General features: G+C 36.8%; 1 protein-coding gene across 1 annotated transcript in view; it reads left to right on the top strand.

Annotated features, from left to right (window-relative positions):
* Window positions 1–2,999: 2,999 nt before the first annotated feature.
* The window catches only part of LOC127450515 (protein FAM171A2-like), a 51,955-nt gene continuing 40,848 nt past the window's right edge, over window positions 3,000–14,106 (top strand). Inside the window, exon 1 of the mRNA XM_051714713.1 lies at window positions 3,000–3,246. Coding sequence (XP_051570673.1) covers window positions 3,147–3,246 — 100 coding nt within the window. The 5' untranslated portion in view covers window positions 3,000–3,146. The remainder of the gene's footprint in view (window positions 3,247–14,106) is intronic.

Raw genomic sequence — 14,106 nt, 5'->3', positions numbered from 1 at the left:
TCAGTGATACACCATCAACCACCACTGCAACAGTGCCCATGCCAGTGGTCAGAGACACACCACCAACCACCAGTGCAACAGTGACCGCACCAGTAGTCAGACTGTGGGGTTTTCATATTAATGGTGAGGAATATTGAGAAATGATGTTTTTGACATAAATAAACCTATAATTGGTAGGCGTTATAAGTATTTGTTGAAAGAAAGAATGAGGACACATGCTTTAACATTTATTCAACTGGCAGATGCTTTTATTGAAAACAATTTCCAGTGCATTCAGACTATTGACTTATAAGTTTATGCATTTCCTGGGAAACCAAAACATTAACGTTACTATCATCCTTGCTCTATCTCTACCAGTTGAAATGCAGGAGCTCTGTAGCTCAACTGGTAGAGCATGGATCATGCTTAACGTGGCATGTACGATACTGTAAACACATATTTGCATAGTACTGTTTATGCAATTTGAACTGTTCTTGAATTTGTTTTTGTTGTTTTTCAGTATGCTCTGCACATTGCCTTGGGTGCACCCTTTGATTTGACCTCTGTAAGTAATTTATTACCAATTCAAGTAATTAAATTGGACTTCATGCTTTTGTTGCAGTTGATATTTAAAATTGTCTTTTTTTCTGTCTTCAAGTGTGACCATCCCATTATAAAGAAATGGTGGACTGTAATTCTTTTGGAGAACTTTGGAATTATCTTTGAAAGCTATTTCCCTCCAGACCACACTAGCCACCCCCGAACGACAATTCTAAATCAACCAAAAATGTATGTAACAGGATGGAAGCCTTTGTTCAGGAGTCACATCCAAGAGGAGAACAAGGCACTCCTAGCAGCAATAAGGTACAGTATGTGTCAAATATAGACATATACATATAGATATATACAGGGCTGGGGAGTAACAAAATACATGTAACGGGAATACGTATTTAAAATACAAAATATAAGTAACTGTATTCCACTACAGTTACAATTTAAATCATTGGTAATTAGAATACAGTTACATTCAAAAAGTATTTTGATTACTGAAGAGATTACTTTGCATTTTATTGTCATTTGTTTCATTTAATATTTAGTCCTTTCAGACAGAAAAACATATACATATAAATGATGCGATCCAAAGTGCATTTGAACAGTGGTAAAACACTTTCTTATGCTGCGTTGAAGTAAGTTTGGAGCAGAAGAAATAGAAATAAACCTTGGGTAAATTGTCAGCTTTACGCTAAGCTAAAATGCTATTTCTAGCCATTTTACATGCACATGTTACCAGGCACGATCATATTTTGTTATCAAGAAAATTCACGTTGGATCATATTTTCTTCTTCTCTAGTAAGACCTTTGATATTAGGGCAAAAATCATATTCTTGCTAATAATTTTTGTCCTTAAATATCCTTAAAAAAATCCTTAAAACAAGATCAATTTGATTTATCTTGTTTTAGAAACAGCACTGCATAAGCTATTTAGGTTTTTCAGAGAATGTATTATTAACATGTGTATTTTGTCTTTCTGTACTGGCAGAGTTTTTATAGTCAAAACAAGTGAAAAAATCTACCAGTGCTGAAGAAGTAATCCAAAGTATTTAGAATACGTTACTGACCTTGAGTAATCTAACACAATACGTTACAAATTACATTTTACAGCATGTATTCCGTAATGTGTAGTGGAATACATTTCAAAAGTAACCCTCCCAACCTTGGATACATATATATATATATATATATATATATATATATATATATATATATATATATATATATATATATATATATATATATATATGTGTGTGTCACACACACACGTGCACATATATATACTGTATATGTAGGTGTTGTTGCAAATATTAAAACCAAAAATTTAATTATTCTTTACTCTTCTCTAATGAAGGAGCTACCAATAATTAAAGACCTCAAAATAGTTGTGATTCACACTGCATTTCATGGGAATAAACAGCAGAGCCTCATTTCCTACAGTTGGAAGAAGAGGACAAGGGCCATCCGCAATCTTTTTGAAGAACCAGAACTTTCCAGAGAGACCTTCACATATAATTTTCTTTTTAGGGATGACATGGATGTTTTTCTCCTGGAATTACATGATAAGACGGGCCTAAGAGTCAGTTGTTCTTTAAATGTGTTTTAAGTTGTCTATTTGTCGTATAAAGTTTGAGTGTATCTGTTAAAATGTTGCTGTTGTTTACAAGTTGTTTAAATGATTAATTTAGTTCTATTTTATCAATATTAACATTTCTTATTAGTTTTCTAATTGTTAATGTACATTTTTTGCCGGGCTTTGAAATGTAATGTTTATATTTAATTTGTTATGATTAAATATACATATGACATTAAATGCCCACGCACTGTTGTTTTATTAAGTACTATTTGTAACATCATGAACGTGAAGGAAATAATATTATCTATTAGTAAAATGGGTAACACTTAAAAACAAGTTTCCATTTGTTAACATTAGTTTACTGAATTTGTTAACATGAATTACAATGAGCAATACATTTTTAGCATTTGTTAATCTTGTTTAATATTAATATTAACATTTACTAATATATTTTTTAAATTAAAAGTTGTATATGTTAACATTAGTTCATGCACTATGAACTAACAAAGAACAATTGTGTTTACCATTAACATTACCAAGATTAATAAATAATAGTTAAAATATAGTTCACTGTTCGTTCATGATACCTAGTGCATTATGGTAACAAATGGAACCTTATTGAAAAGTGTTACCATTAAATGTTTAATGATAGTCATCAAATGGAAATCGATATTAAAACAGCACGTTTTAAATCTAAGAAAGCAAACGAATGTAAGAAATTACGCTTTAAAACTGTTGGTGGCGCAAGCATCGGTCCGGAATCTGCTGTGGCTCCATTAGCTCCGCTTTAACCTCTGGACTGAGACTGCTGGCCTAAAACTGCTGTGACGTATGGCTCTGTGGCTCTGCAGATAGATATATATCTTGAAGCCCTCTCTCCCAACCGGTATAGCAGGAGAAAAGCGGACGGAGCAGCTCTAGTCAGGAAGGGAGTAGGCACCCGTTGCAACAGCACTTCGGAGCAGCAGTCTTCTGCCAATCCGCAACGAAACATGGATGAACTGCTTTTTACGGAGTATCTGACTATGTGGCTGTAAGAATGCGTCCACCGCATACCTCCCGTTGCTTTCTTCGGTTTCTTTTGCTCTGCAATGCATGGTGGACACTGGTGAAATCACTACCGACCCAAGGAGCAGTTGGTGAGTTGTTATTCGTGATTTGAGATTGTTGCATCCTTTGAATTTGACATTTTTTATGGAGCCCACCGCTAAGCGCGCTTTCGCTGGAGGCTTTGTAGAATCGATTCGCGGCATAATTATGTAACTGCTGTATTTGCACTCGCAACAATTTATCACGCACTGTTGCTTTTGTGCACAATTAGTTTTGGAGCCTTTTGGGAGATATAGTTTGGAAACGAAAGATTTTAAACTGTTAAGCCACACAACTGCCCCCACGGTGTATCTATAAAGTGAAGATGTTACTTATCTAACACCATGCGCTAGAAACACCGTTTTGGATGACATTTGCGGCATTCCTAGCTTGATTTAAAAGTATTGCAATTTCCAGTATAACGAACTAGACTTATAGTCAGTATAGTGCCGTATTATCAAGCGATGGTGGGCTGGTCACTTAAACGAGGAAAAAGTTCAAGCCGCTGAGTTGTTTATGCATGCATTTGTTTTTTTATAAGATTATTTTATAAAAAGAAATTTAATAAGACTCTTTTATAAGTCGGTCACTATTCTTTGTTTTATACAAACGTTGCAAATAACTTTCAGTAAAGTGATAAATTGTTATGCGGTGGAGCGCTCTTTTTGCCAATGCCGTAGTCCCCTCAAACGAGAGTTTTAAGTATTTACTTGCACCAATTTGTCTATCTGGTGGCTTAGTATAGCACCACAGGACAAAGTGGATCTTTAAGGATGTGAAAACACTTTTGTGAACAGTCTTTACTTCCTCAGCACCTTCCAGTGAATATTAATGTGGGCTTGGAGCTTCTTTTCTCTCGTGTGTTCCATTAGAGTTTGAATTAAGCAGCTCACAAAGAAATACAGCAACTCAGCCACAGATTTGTTGGCCTAAAATTTCTTTCTTACCTCGGAGCCATTTTTATTTTTTTACTCTAGAACGCATATGTGTGTTAAAAATGTCCCAGGGTCTAGTTTTCAGGACATATTATTTTTTTTTACATTTAGTTGAGTGTTTTTTAAATTACAAGAGAATTTGCATCACTACCCCTAGAATGTAAACCGATCAGCAACAACATTAAAACCACCTGCCTAATATTGTGTAGGTCCCCCTCGTGCCTCCAAAACAGCCCCAACACGCATCTCAGAATAGATTTTTCTGAGATGATATTCTTCTCACCACAATTGTACAGAGTGGTTATCTGAGTTACCACAGACTTTGTTAGTTTGAACCAGTCTGGCCATTCTCTGTTGACCTCTCTCATCAATAAGGCATTTCCATCCACAGAACTGCTGCTCACTGGATGTTTTTTGTTTTTGGCACCATTCTGAGTAAATTCTAGAGTCGGTTGTACATGAAAATCCCAGGAGATCAGCAGTTACAGAAATACTTAAACCAGCCCATCTGGCACCAACAATATCTGTGATTATCTAATCAGCCAATCGTGTGGCAGCAGTGCATAAATCATGCAGATATGTGTCAGGAGCTTCAGTTAATTTTCACATCTACCGTCAGAATGGGGAAAAAATATGATCTCAATGATTTAGACCGTGGCATGATTTTTGGTGCCAGATGGGCTGGTTTGAGTATTTCTGTAACTGCTGATCTCCTCGGATTTTCATGCATAACAATACTGTTTGAACGAAGAAAACATTCAATTAAGTCCTATAATTATAGCGAATTATAGCAACATGGGAGTGATATTTGCAACAAATAAATAAATCCTTCCTTTTGTACTGAGATTTCAATCACCAGTGAAGACAGTAGGAGCCAGAGAAAGAGAACAAAGAGGGAAGTCTTTTACTATTTAGTGAAGTAAAGATAGTTTAGGAGTTGCTGAGAAAGTGCATGATTATATTTACATTTAGGTAGCTTATCCATGGAAGTACTGTTTGATTCATTTTTATTAAATGTATTGGTAACTCGTTACAATAAGGTTGTGTCGTGTGTATACATTAACATTACTCAATTAATTAACATGAAAATGAACAATATTTTTAAATCATGGTATATGTCAATTTCTATGTTCACTAATACAGTTTAATATTAAAAATTAGTATTTTAATATCATTAAGAACTAATATGAACTGACAATGAACAATATTGTATGTATAAATTAACATAAACCAAGAATTCCAAGATGAACAAATGCATGAAAAAATATTAGTTGTTTTCCTTGAAACGTAATTTGGAATGTAATACATGTTACATGTGCATGTGTTAACATATATAACCTTAAAGTAATGTTATATAATTAAATCATAAATCCCAGCAACAAACCCTGGTGCTTTTCCGTTATCAACTTGCATCACCACAAATGTGCACACGATGGAGAACACAATGCAGGTCGCTATATTTGTGTGTGTATTTTCTATTAATTTGGTGTCATTATGCACAGCAGAGTGAACAACACTTGTGCCTTTGTGTGTCGCATGGCGTAATTCAGCCGTTGTACTTGTCCAGGAGAAGACGACTATATCTGATGCTTAGAAAAGATCTTTTTTGAGGACACTGCTGGTTGCACGCTCACTCATGCACATATATAAAAGGCACCTCACCTCTTCTGTGTCCCACTACATGCCCCTGTTATTCATGATGCATGTGTGTATTTGTTTTTGTGCAACTGATGATGTCATTATGCTTAAATCAGCAAAAACGCATGCGCAGTTCATTTTACTTCCTGAACAAGTGCGGTCCCGAGTACAGGTTGCTTTCTCACTCATGGGAACCATGCCACTGCTCCATTGCAACTAAGCTCAGACCACTTCCTACATGTAGTATCTGGTTCAGTACCACGGTCTGCTCCCCGGTCCACAAAACAGCTTTCACATTACCAACTTTTCATGCGAACCATGCTCTGAATTTAAAACTCTTCAGAATTTAATACAAGATATACCAACTATTAAAAGTTTTTAATAACTTAAAATATTATCATTAGAGTTCACTTTCCTGAATAAATAAAAAAAAGTAGTTTTGTAAAGAATAAGCATAGATCACCTGGGTCTTTTTTACAGATGCATTTTAGGGTTAATTAAGAAAGGTTCTAAAGAAAGTCTGTCTAATGATCTTGAAACTTTGACTGATCAGCATTTGTTTAGTCATTTGTTGTTATCTATCTGTTTCTTGCAAACTTATTAGAGGTTTTTTGGCTTGCATCAGAAGTTCATTACCTCCAGCCCAGGACTCCACTCCAGCTCTTCTCAAGAGGCCTAGAGTTGCAACCACATAATAAAACCATGTGGGAGCTCCCTGTTCTATAGCTGAGAAATAAAAAGGATAACTTTTTAAAAGCTTGCCCTGAAATCCTTTTTATTCACGTTTTATTGCAATACAGTGTAATGGAAAACACTCAGCTGACTAAGCTCTCCATGTTACACTGATAGGAAACATTTACAACAAAGTCAGTCAAACACATTCTAGGTCTTACAATTTACTGACACATAATAAAGTGAAATTATTAGCGAGGAATAGATCAAGGAATCATGGCACAAGCACCAGAGATTATTTTCATATTCTGTGTGCAAAATCTTTTATGCACATATTAATCATGTCATACAAATGAATAAGTTGTTTTTGAAAAAATAATAATTTGTTCAGGAAGCAGGCAGTAGGATTTGTCTTGTTATTCACCACATCAGTTCATCAAGTTCTCTCAAAACAGAAGTTGGTCTTAAAGATTTGTTTTAAGACAAACTTTACCCTCATCCAAGGACTCAACTCATGCTACATAGATATTACGATAAATGTTGTGGTTCTTGGCTCATACCACTTAATGATGTATTCATATACTATTGTCAGACTTCAAGGCTTTTTTAAACTATCAGCCAAGGCTTTGTCAAGCCAACATCAAAGTTTGTCTAATAGCTCAGACTTTGAAGACTTTTGTCTATGTTGTGTTCCGATCAGTTTTACCCAGACAACTTTTTTTTTTTCTTTTTTTTTTTCACTTAATCCAATTGGAATAAAATAACTCCTTGACTATGTTCACATATGGTATCTGAAAACACACAAAAAAATAGACCATTTTCTTTTGCATTTTATAGTTGTTTTTCTGGTCAGAAATGATCTGCCATTGGAAATGAATAGGTGGGGCTACAAAAAAAAAAAAAAAAATGAGTGTTCAGGAGCCTGTCCAACCATCTGATGAGCACATATGCATTCTCACAAAGAGTAAGAACAATGTTTACTAATATACAGAGGCTTTCCCTTGTATAAGGTAAGGTCAATAAAGCCAACTATCAGTAAGTTCCAAAAAGAAGTACAAAACTTGTTCTAATTAGAAATAAAGTTAACGGAGGAAGACTTGGGCACCGATCTATCGGACGGGAAATGGGGACAAATTATTGGCCTTGTCCACTCGTCATTAATTTGCGCGAGACATGGGCTATTACAGTGCAAGATTCTGCATAGGATTTATTATACTAATGCCAAGCTTACTAAAATATACCCCAATGTCAGTGACGCATGTAATCAATGTAAACAATCACCTGCCAATCTCATACATATGCTATGGTCATGTCCAAAACTGTTTGACTACTGGGCTAAAATATTTAAAACATTACAGGATGCCTTTAAAACACCCCTTGAGCCACATCCACTTCCAGCTATTTTTGGCATGCCACCTGAAAATGGCCTTCCTGTACCTATGCAAAAGGCACTGGCCTTTACTTCTCTATTAGGTAGACACCTTATCCTGTTCAAGTGGAAACATGCTTCACCCCCTACTTTTGAAATGTGGATCAAAGAGATGTTCACTTTTATTAAACTTGAACAAAATCAGATTTTCACTCTTCACAAACACATCTAATGCAATAACTAGTGAAAATATATTTATATACATTTTTGACTGGGAACACCAAAAGTGTGACTTTCTGCCATTTGTTTTTTTTTTTTTTTTTAGACTTTCTGGTTAAACATTAAAACAAAGAAGTGTGATAAACAGTACAGAAAATTGTGTGTATGGTATTTAATATAGTAAAAATGTCCATTAAAAAAATGCTTTTTTAAAGCAAAACGTTAGTTGTATTAGCTCAGGTAATTTAGGTCTATTGTCAGTCAATTCCAAAGAGGTACAAAACCTGTTCTAGTTACTAGAAATCAAGTTGAAAAATAAAAGATCAAATGCAGTATTTAGTGACAGTGGTGTAACTTGGATCTTGTATGCCCCAGTGCAAAAAAAATATGGGGCCCCCTGCCACCCCCACCCACTCGTAGCCTACACGAATTTACTGAAAATATATGACATTAAAATGTTTTTTCTTTTTTTGCTGTTGTTTGTGCAATATTGTGACTAAATATCTCAATAAATTTACTCAAAAAATACTCATAAACACTCAAAAAACGACAGGACACTTCAAGTTTACCTGACATCACAGGCATAGTGGTGTTTGCATGTGTTGTATGCTGATGAAGTTATAGGCAGTGTAGACAGTTTAACATTTAAAGGTAGGGCCCGGTCATCACGAGCCCTCTTAGACCGTGGGCCCCAGTGCGGCTGCCCCGCCCGCACTGCCGGTAGTTACGCCACTGTTTAATGATAATACATTATATGGATTATGTTAGATTTAAAAACCATTTAAATGGATCGTGGTATTTACCCGGGAACACAAGGAGTGGTAGCCAATGAGGATCACAGCATATGTGTTAAATGTTGTTAATTTAAACAAAAAATTATCTGTTAATTCCAATTGGGAACACAATAGTTAATTACAGAAACTTGACCAACTTTTTCATTTAATTTTAAGACAGGCTTTCTGCATCCTGCTTAATTCCACAGAGGTGAACGAACTATGGTGAACTTTTTTTAGGTCTGTTATTTTCATAATTTGTAATTAATCCGATTACATTTCTCCCCAGCTCCAAACCTGAATTACGGTTCTTGTCAGGTCCAGTGTGGTTACTTCAGCCTCTCAACACAATAGCAGGATGACCGAGTAGCTTCCTGTAACTTCTCTAGTGTTGGTTGGTTTTATCCTGATGTTCCAGGAATCTTAGATTTTGGAGCGAGCACTGGCAACATAGGATCCTTTTATGTCATGTTCTTGTGATCGTTGTAACAAATACCCATATGATCCTTATTTTATGGAGGTTTCTGCATTTCTGTAGCTTTACAGTGGTGAACTAAAGGCTTGATTCTTGGTTGTCGCAATGAGGCATCAGATGTTTGTAACTGACACGGCCCAAAGCATCTATCAGAGCATGACATTTTGTTGTTCTTATGGGTTTTTGCAGTGGCACAGCACGCACATCACTGTCCTAATTAAGCTGACACCTAAAGCCGCCACCTCTGATTCAGGACAAAGGCCTGGCGAGGGAAGGCCAGCAACGACACTAATGCAGTCTGACTGCTGGAGATTTTAGTGCGTCCGTTCGTGCCTCTAGGCAGGTGTTGACCCTGCACTATTTGCACCATTCCAAAAACAGCTGTACCGTTCCTCTTGTTTTGGGCTGTTTGGGCACAAGAGACCCAGCTTGCAATTGTTGTCAACACAGTGAACAATGCAATTCTTCAATGAGCACAAATATACATAGCTCATGTTTATAGTAAACATCTTTAATCAATACTTTTCTGTTGTATATTATATTTTGTTGTGATTTTGTTTTGAGTCACAATACACTAAACATAAAGAATTGCAATGTAATTGTATTGAGACCCAGACGTCAATATATAATGCAGCCCCTGGTCCTTGCTGATTCGCACCCCAAGGTTGAAAAGACACTGGACTGAATCGCAAGGAATTGAGGGCTTTTAGGGGACGGTTTTATTGAAAAACAGCAGCTGTTTTGCTCTTGTCTTTTGTGGGAGTTTTTTTTTTTTTTTTTTTGAAGGTGTAGGATTCTGTCCAGTCACCCCCTAATGAGTCACAGCATTATCAACTTCCAGTGAATTTCATTATTCCATTTAAAGGGGGAATAATATCCTCCGTTCATGCAAAGACAAGTGTCACCATGACAGCGCTTGTTTGAGTGTTGCCTCTGCTTGCCACTGTATGCTTTAATTTTGGACACAATTGTGGCATTGTACTGCATGCTGCTTTGATTTTGTTTCACTGAAAATTGAAACCTGCCTGACTTGGTTCTAGTGAAATCATATAAGCCATGTCTAGAATGATGTCAGTTATAGGTCTGTTAATAGTTAAGATTTTAATTGTGCTAACTGCTAATGATTAAACATCCGTAGAGAATGAGTAGAGAAAATTTGACCACTCTAGTTCTTTTCAGAAACAGGAATTTGAAGTGAATTGCGTTCCTTTTTCTAGTCTAAATATTTGGGATGGGAATCAACAAGGATCTAGCGATACAATACAAATTTGTGAATTTTATGTTTAGTGAGTTGCAATTAAAAATTGTGATATTGCTTTTTTAAAATCCTAACACAATGCAAGTGCGTTTCGCTTTCTTAACATTGCCACAATGGGCGCTGTAGCGGACACTAGTGTGAACTGTCCGCTTCTATGGTGAGTTTTCTCTTTCAAGCCAACGGATGGCATTGGCAGAGCAACAGTTTGAAGAGATTACTGCTGAGCTGGTAGGTTAAAGTCAATATATTTATAGCAGCTCACCTGAATAATAACACATCCACTTTAATAGCAGAGACTTTTGAAGGTAACTCTATCACCCCCTTGAGTACAGAGGTTTATTACTGCTACTGTAACGCAAGAACGCACATTAAGCATGTTCAGCCTGATTGCAAGTTGGCAGTGTGTTGGCCAAGTGCTCACATCTGTTGTATGTATGCGTGCTTTCAAAGCTTAAGGCATAGGCACGTCACTGGAGGACCTGTACGAACATAGTTAAAAATGAAAAAAGGAATAGACTTATATTCTTAGCGTGTTCTGAGTTTGTGTTTTGATTTAATAGAAAAAAATGTAGTGTTTGTTGACTTAATGCTGCATTACATTTTGTCTTCTCATAGACTTGCTATGAGTGGTGGTCGAGTTTTCCCCCAAAAAATATTAATGTCAAAATTGTAACTAAAAATATTGTTTCTTGGCGTTTGAACATTGATACAGTGTTGTTGTGAGGTAAAATATTGTGATACTTTGAAATTTTCCCCCCACCTCTAGTCTGAATCCTATCTGAAAATCAACACCAATGCTTTTCCACCTCCTGTAAATTCAAAGCACCTGTGCTTTGTGGTTTTGCGAGTCATAGAATGTTATTTCTGGGGTGACATCATCTGCTTTGACGGCGGATCTTTTATTTATGGCTCTTTATGGCTGGGACGGTTTGTGGGTGGAAGGGTACAGAATAGCTTGCCAAGATTTTCTGGTTACATGGTCCATCACAACTTTAAGGAGTGTGCGCCTGGCCATCGGCCCACCATGAACTCCCTGGGCAGCTGTTCAAAGGTAGGAATTTGTGTGTTGACACCAGACACCCAAACGCTCAGAGGAAACGACAGATTTATTGGAGGTAGAGTCCCTGTAAACTTGACCTCTGAGGAGCTCCTGCTTCGCACTTTGCAGTGTGCCTCAGATATTTTTTTTGGTGGGTGTAAAAAAAAAAAAAATGCTTAATGGAAAATATGTGAAAAATTAGAGGTTACTTCATCTACATTAAAACAAATCCTTGACTTTGAAGGCCCAGTGTGGATAAAACACAATCCAACAAAATGTCATGAAGTGCAGCATGTCTGTGTTGTTTATTATTATTATAAGATCTGTGTTTATACTCAGTATTGTGTCTTAGGGTGCTTTCACATTGGCAGTTTAGTTCGAAACAGAGCACGGTTCGCATGAAAAATTGGTAATGTGAAAGCTGTCATGTGGACCGGGGAGCGCACCGCGGTACCGAACCCGAGACTACCTGTAGGAGGTGGTCTGAGTTCGGTTGCAATGGAACTTTAGCGCGATTCGCGTGAATGTGAAAGCAACTCGTTCAGTAAGTAAAGTAACCTGCGCATGTGTTTTAGCCAATGACGACATCATTAGTTTCGACTAATAAATGTAGGGTACAATAGGAGATGACAGTGGTGATAATTTCACATTGGACACGAGTGTGAGCAGTGTAAACAAAGATGCAAATTAATTCCTTGCAATCAGCTGTCTTCTCAAAAAACGCCGTTTGCGAGCAGCAGCAAGCCGCCTTCCCCTGGACATCTGATGAGTTACGCCATGAAGCGCACATATACACAGTTGTCGTTCACTCTGCTGTGCATAATGGCACCAAAATAACAAAAAAACAAAAAGTATGATGAGTTGCGTTGTGTTCTCCATGCATGTTTGTGTAAGATGAATGCAAATGGACCAGGGTTCGATAGAATCAAGTGAGTGTGAAACCAGACCAACGCTGCGGGGGGCACCGGGAACAGTCGCACTCGGAATCGGACCGCAGCAAACGTGCCCAGTGTGAAAGCCCCCTTAATGTGTTTGCCGATGTTTTAAAATGGTAATCTGGATTAGGTTTTAGAGAGGCTTCCCAATTTTGCTTGTAATCCTTTTGGCCATGTATATTCATTTTTATAAGATAAAAGCAGACTATTACAGAGCTACTGTTTGCAAACTGTTCAGTACAAATGGATAAAATGGAAATTGATGTCTGGATGTTGATGTATGGGAATAGGGAACAAGTTTGCAAGTAAACACTTGGCATTGAACAAAGAGTGAGAAATGACTCTGTTCCCTTCATTCATATTTGCATTTTACCTGATTTTATGAGGAATTTGAGCAGAGAAAAAACATATCCAGGACTGCCACAACATTGTGAACACTTTGATTTCCATTCCAAGTTTTCAGTAGATATGCTTGAACACTAAATTTACTGAAATTGCATAATAACCTACAAAATCACTATTTGAATATCAAATAATCTAATTTTATCTATGTTTGACATTCTGGACACATAGTGATGTGTAGTTTCCTGAATTCGTAATTTAACACTTGGCCAGCTTCCAAGGTCGAGTTAAGATCCTGGATTTGAAAGGATTTCCCATAGCTTCTCCATACAATTGAACACAATTACTACTTCCTTATATTTAACGTTAATGTTTTAATTGAATTAAAGTTAATAACAACTTGAAAATGAATATAACATGAATATGTCAACTGTTCATGCACAACATTATAATTATTCATTACGTAATGAATTTGCTCCTAATTTTAAGCCTAGCTTGATGAGTTTTTATTGAAGATGTGCTTCCCTTCTTGATATTGCAGTCCTTCGTTGACATACCCAAGATGAAGCCAGCAGAAAGTGAGCGTCTTGTGAATTTCAGACATTTCCTCTCATCAAGTTGTGCAGTAGTCTATAAATTCCCTGAGCAACAATGGCTTTATTAGAGCTGAGTCAACACATTTCTGCTGTGTGTTTACTCTGGGGATGTATCAACACCTTTTGAGCACTTAGAAGACACCCCTCCCCCCCCCCCACCCCTCGCCTTAGGCAAAATCTTGCACTCTGGATGACTGGTTTGTTTTTGCAGCCCTTTAAGTCTGTAAAGATGCCAGAGAATAGAAGCTAAATGTGTACCGAGAGATTCAGACCTTCAGCTATTTGATCCTACATTGAATTTTTACTCTGCCTACCAATGTTCTCTCCTAGCAGCTTGTTTATTTTCCAGACACAACACCCACCATCCTTTGGCTTTAGAAAGTTCCTTAATGCTAAAAATCTTTTAACATCTCAGTTCATGACATTCTATTCCATGAGCAGATGCAGGCATTTAAAAAAGTGCAATCACATGATGTTTACTGCATATTTGCTCAAATGTTATATTGAAATTAACAGGAATATCTTTTCAGTAACATTAATCTGATTGTTACATAATGTTTTGTCTTACCAAGTAGGGCCTGGGTAACTGTGTTTTTCTGGGCTAAGGACATTGTACCGATGATGCATCCAGCTGGTGCAGGGGAAAGGGTGAGGTTTTT

This window comes from Myxocyprinus asiaticus, chromosome 13, assembly GCF_019703515.2.
Source record: "Myxocyprinus asiaticus isolate MX2 ecotype Aquarium Trade chromosome 13, UBuf_Myxa_2, whole genome shotgun sequence".
Lineage (NCBI taxonomy): Eukaryota > Metazoa > Chordata > Actinopteri > Cypriniformes > Catostomidae > Myxocyprinus > Myxocyprinus asiaticus.
The sequence above is the reverse complement of the archived record's forward strand: the minus strand, read 5'-3'. Positions and strand labels throughout refer to the sequence as shown.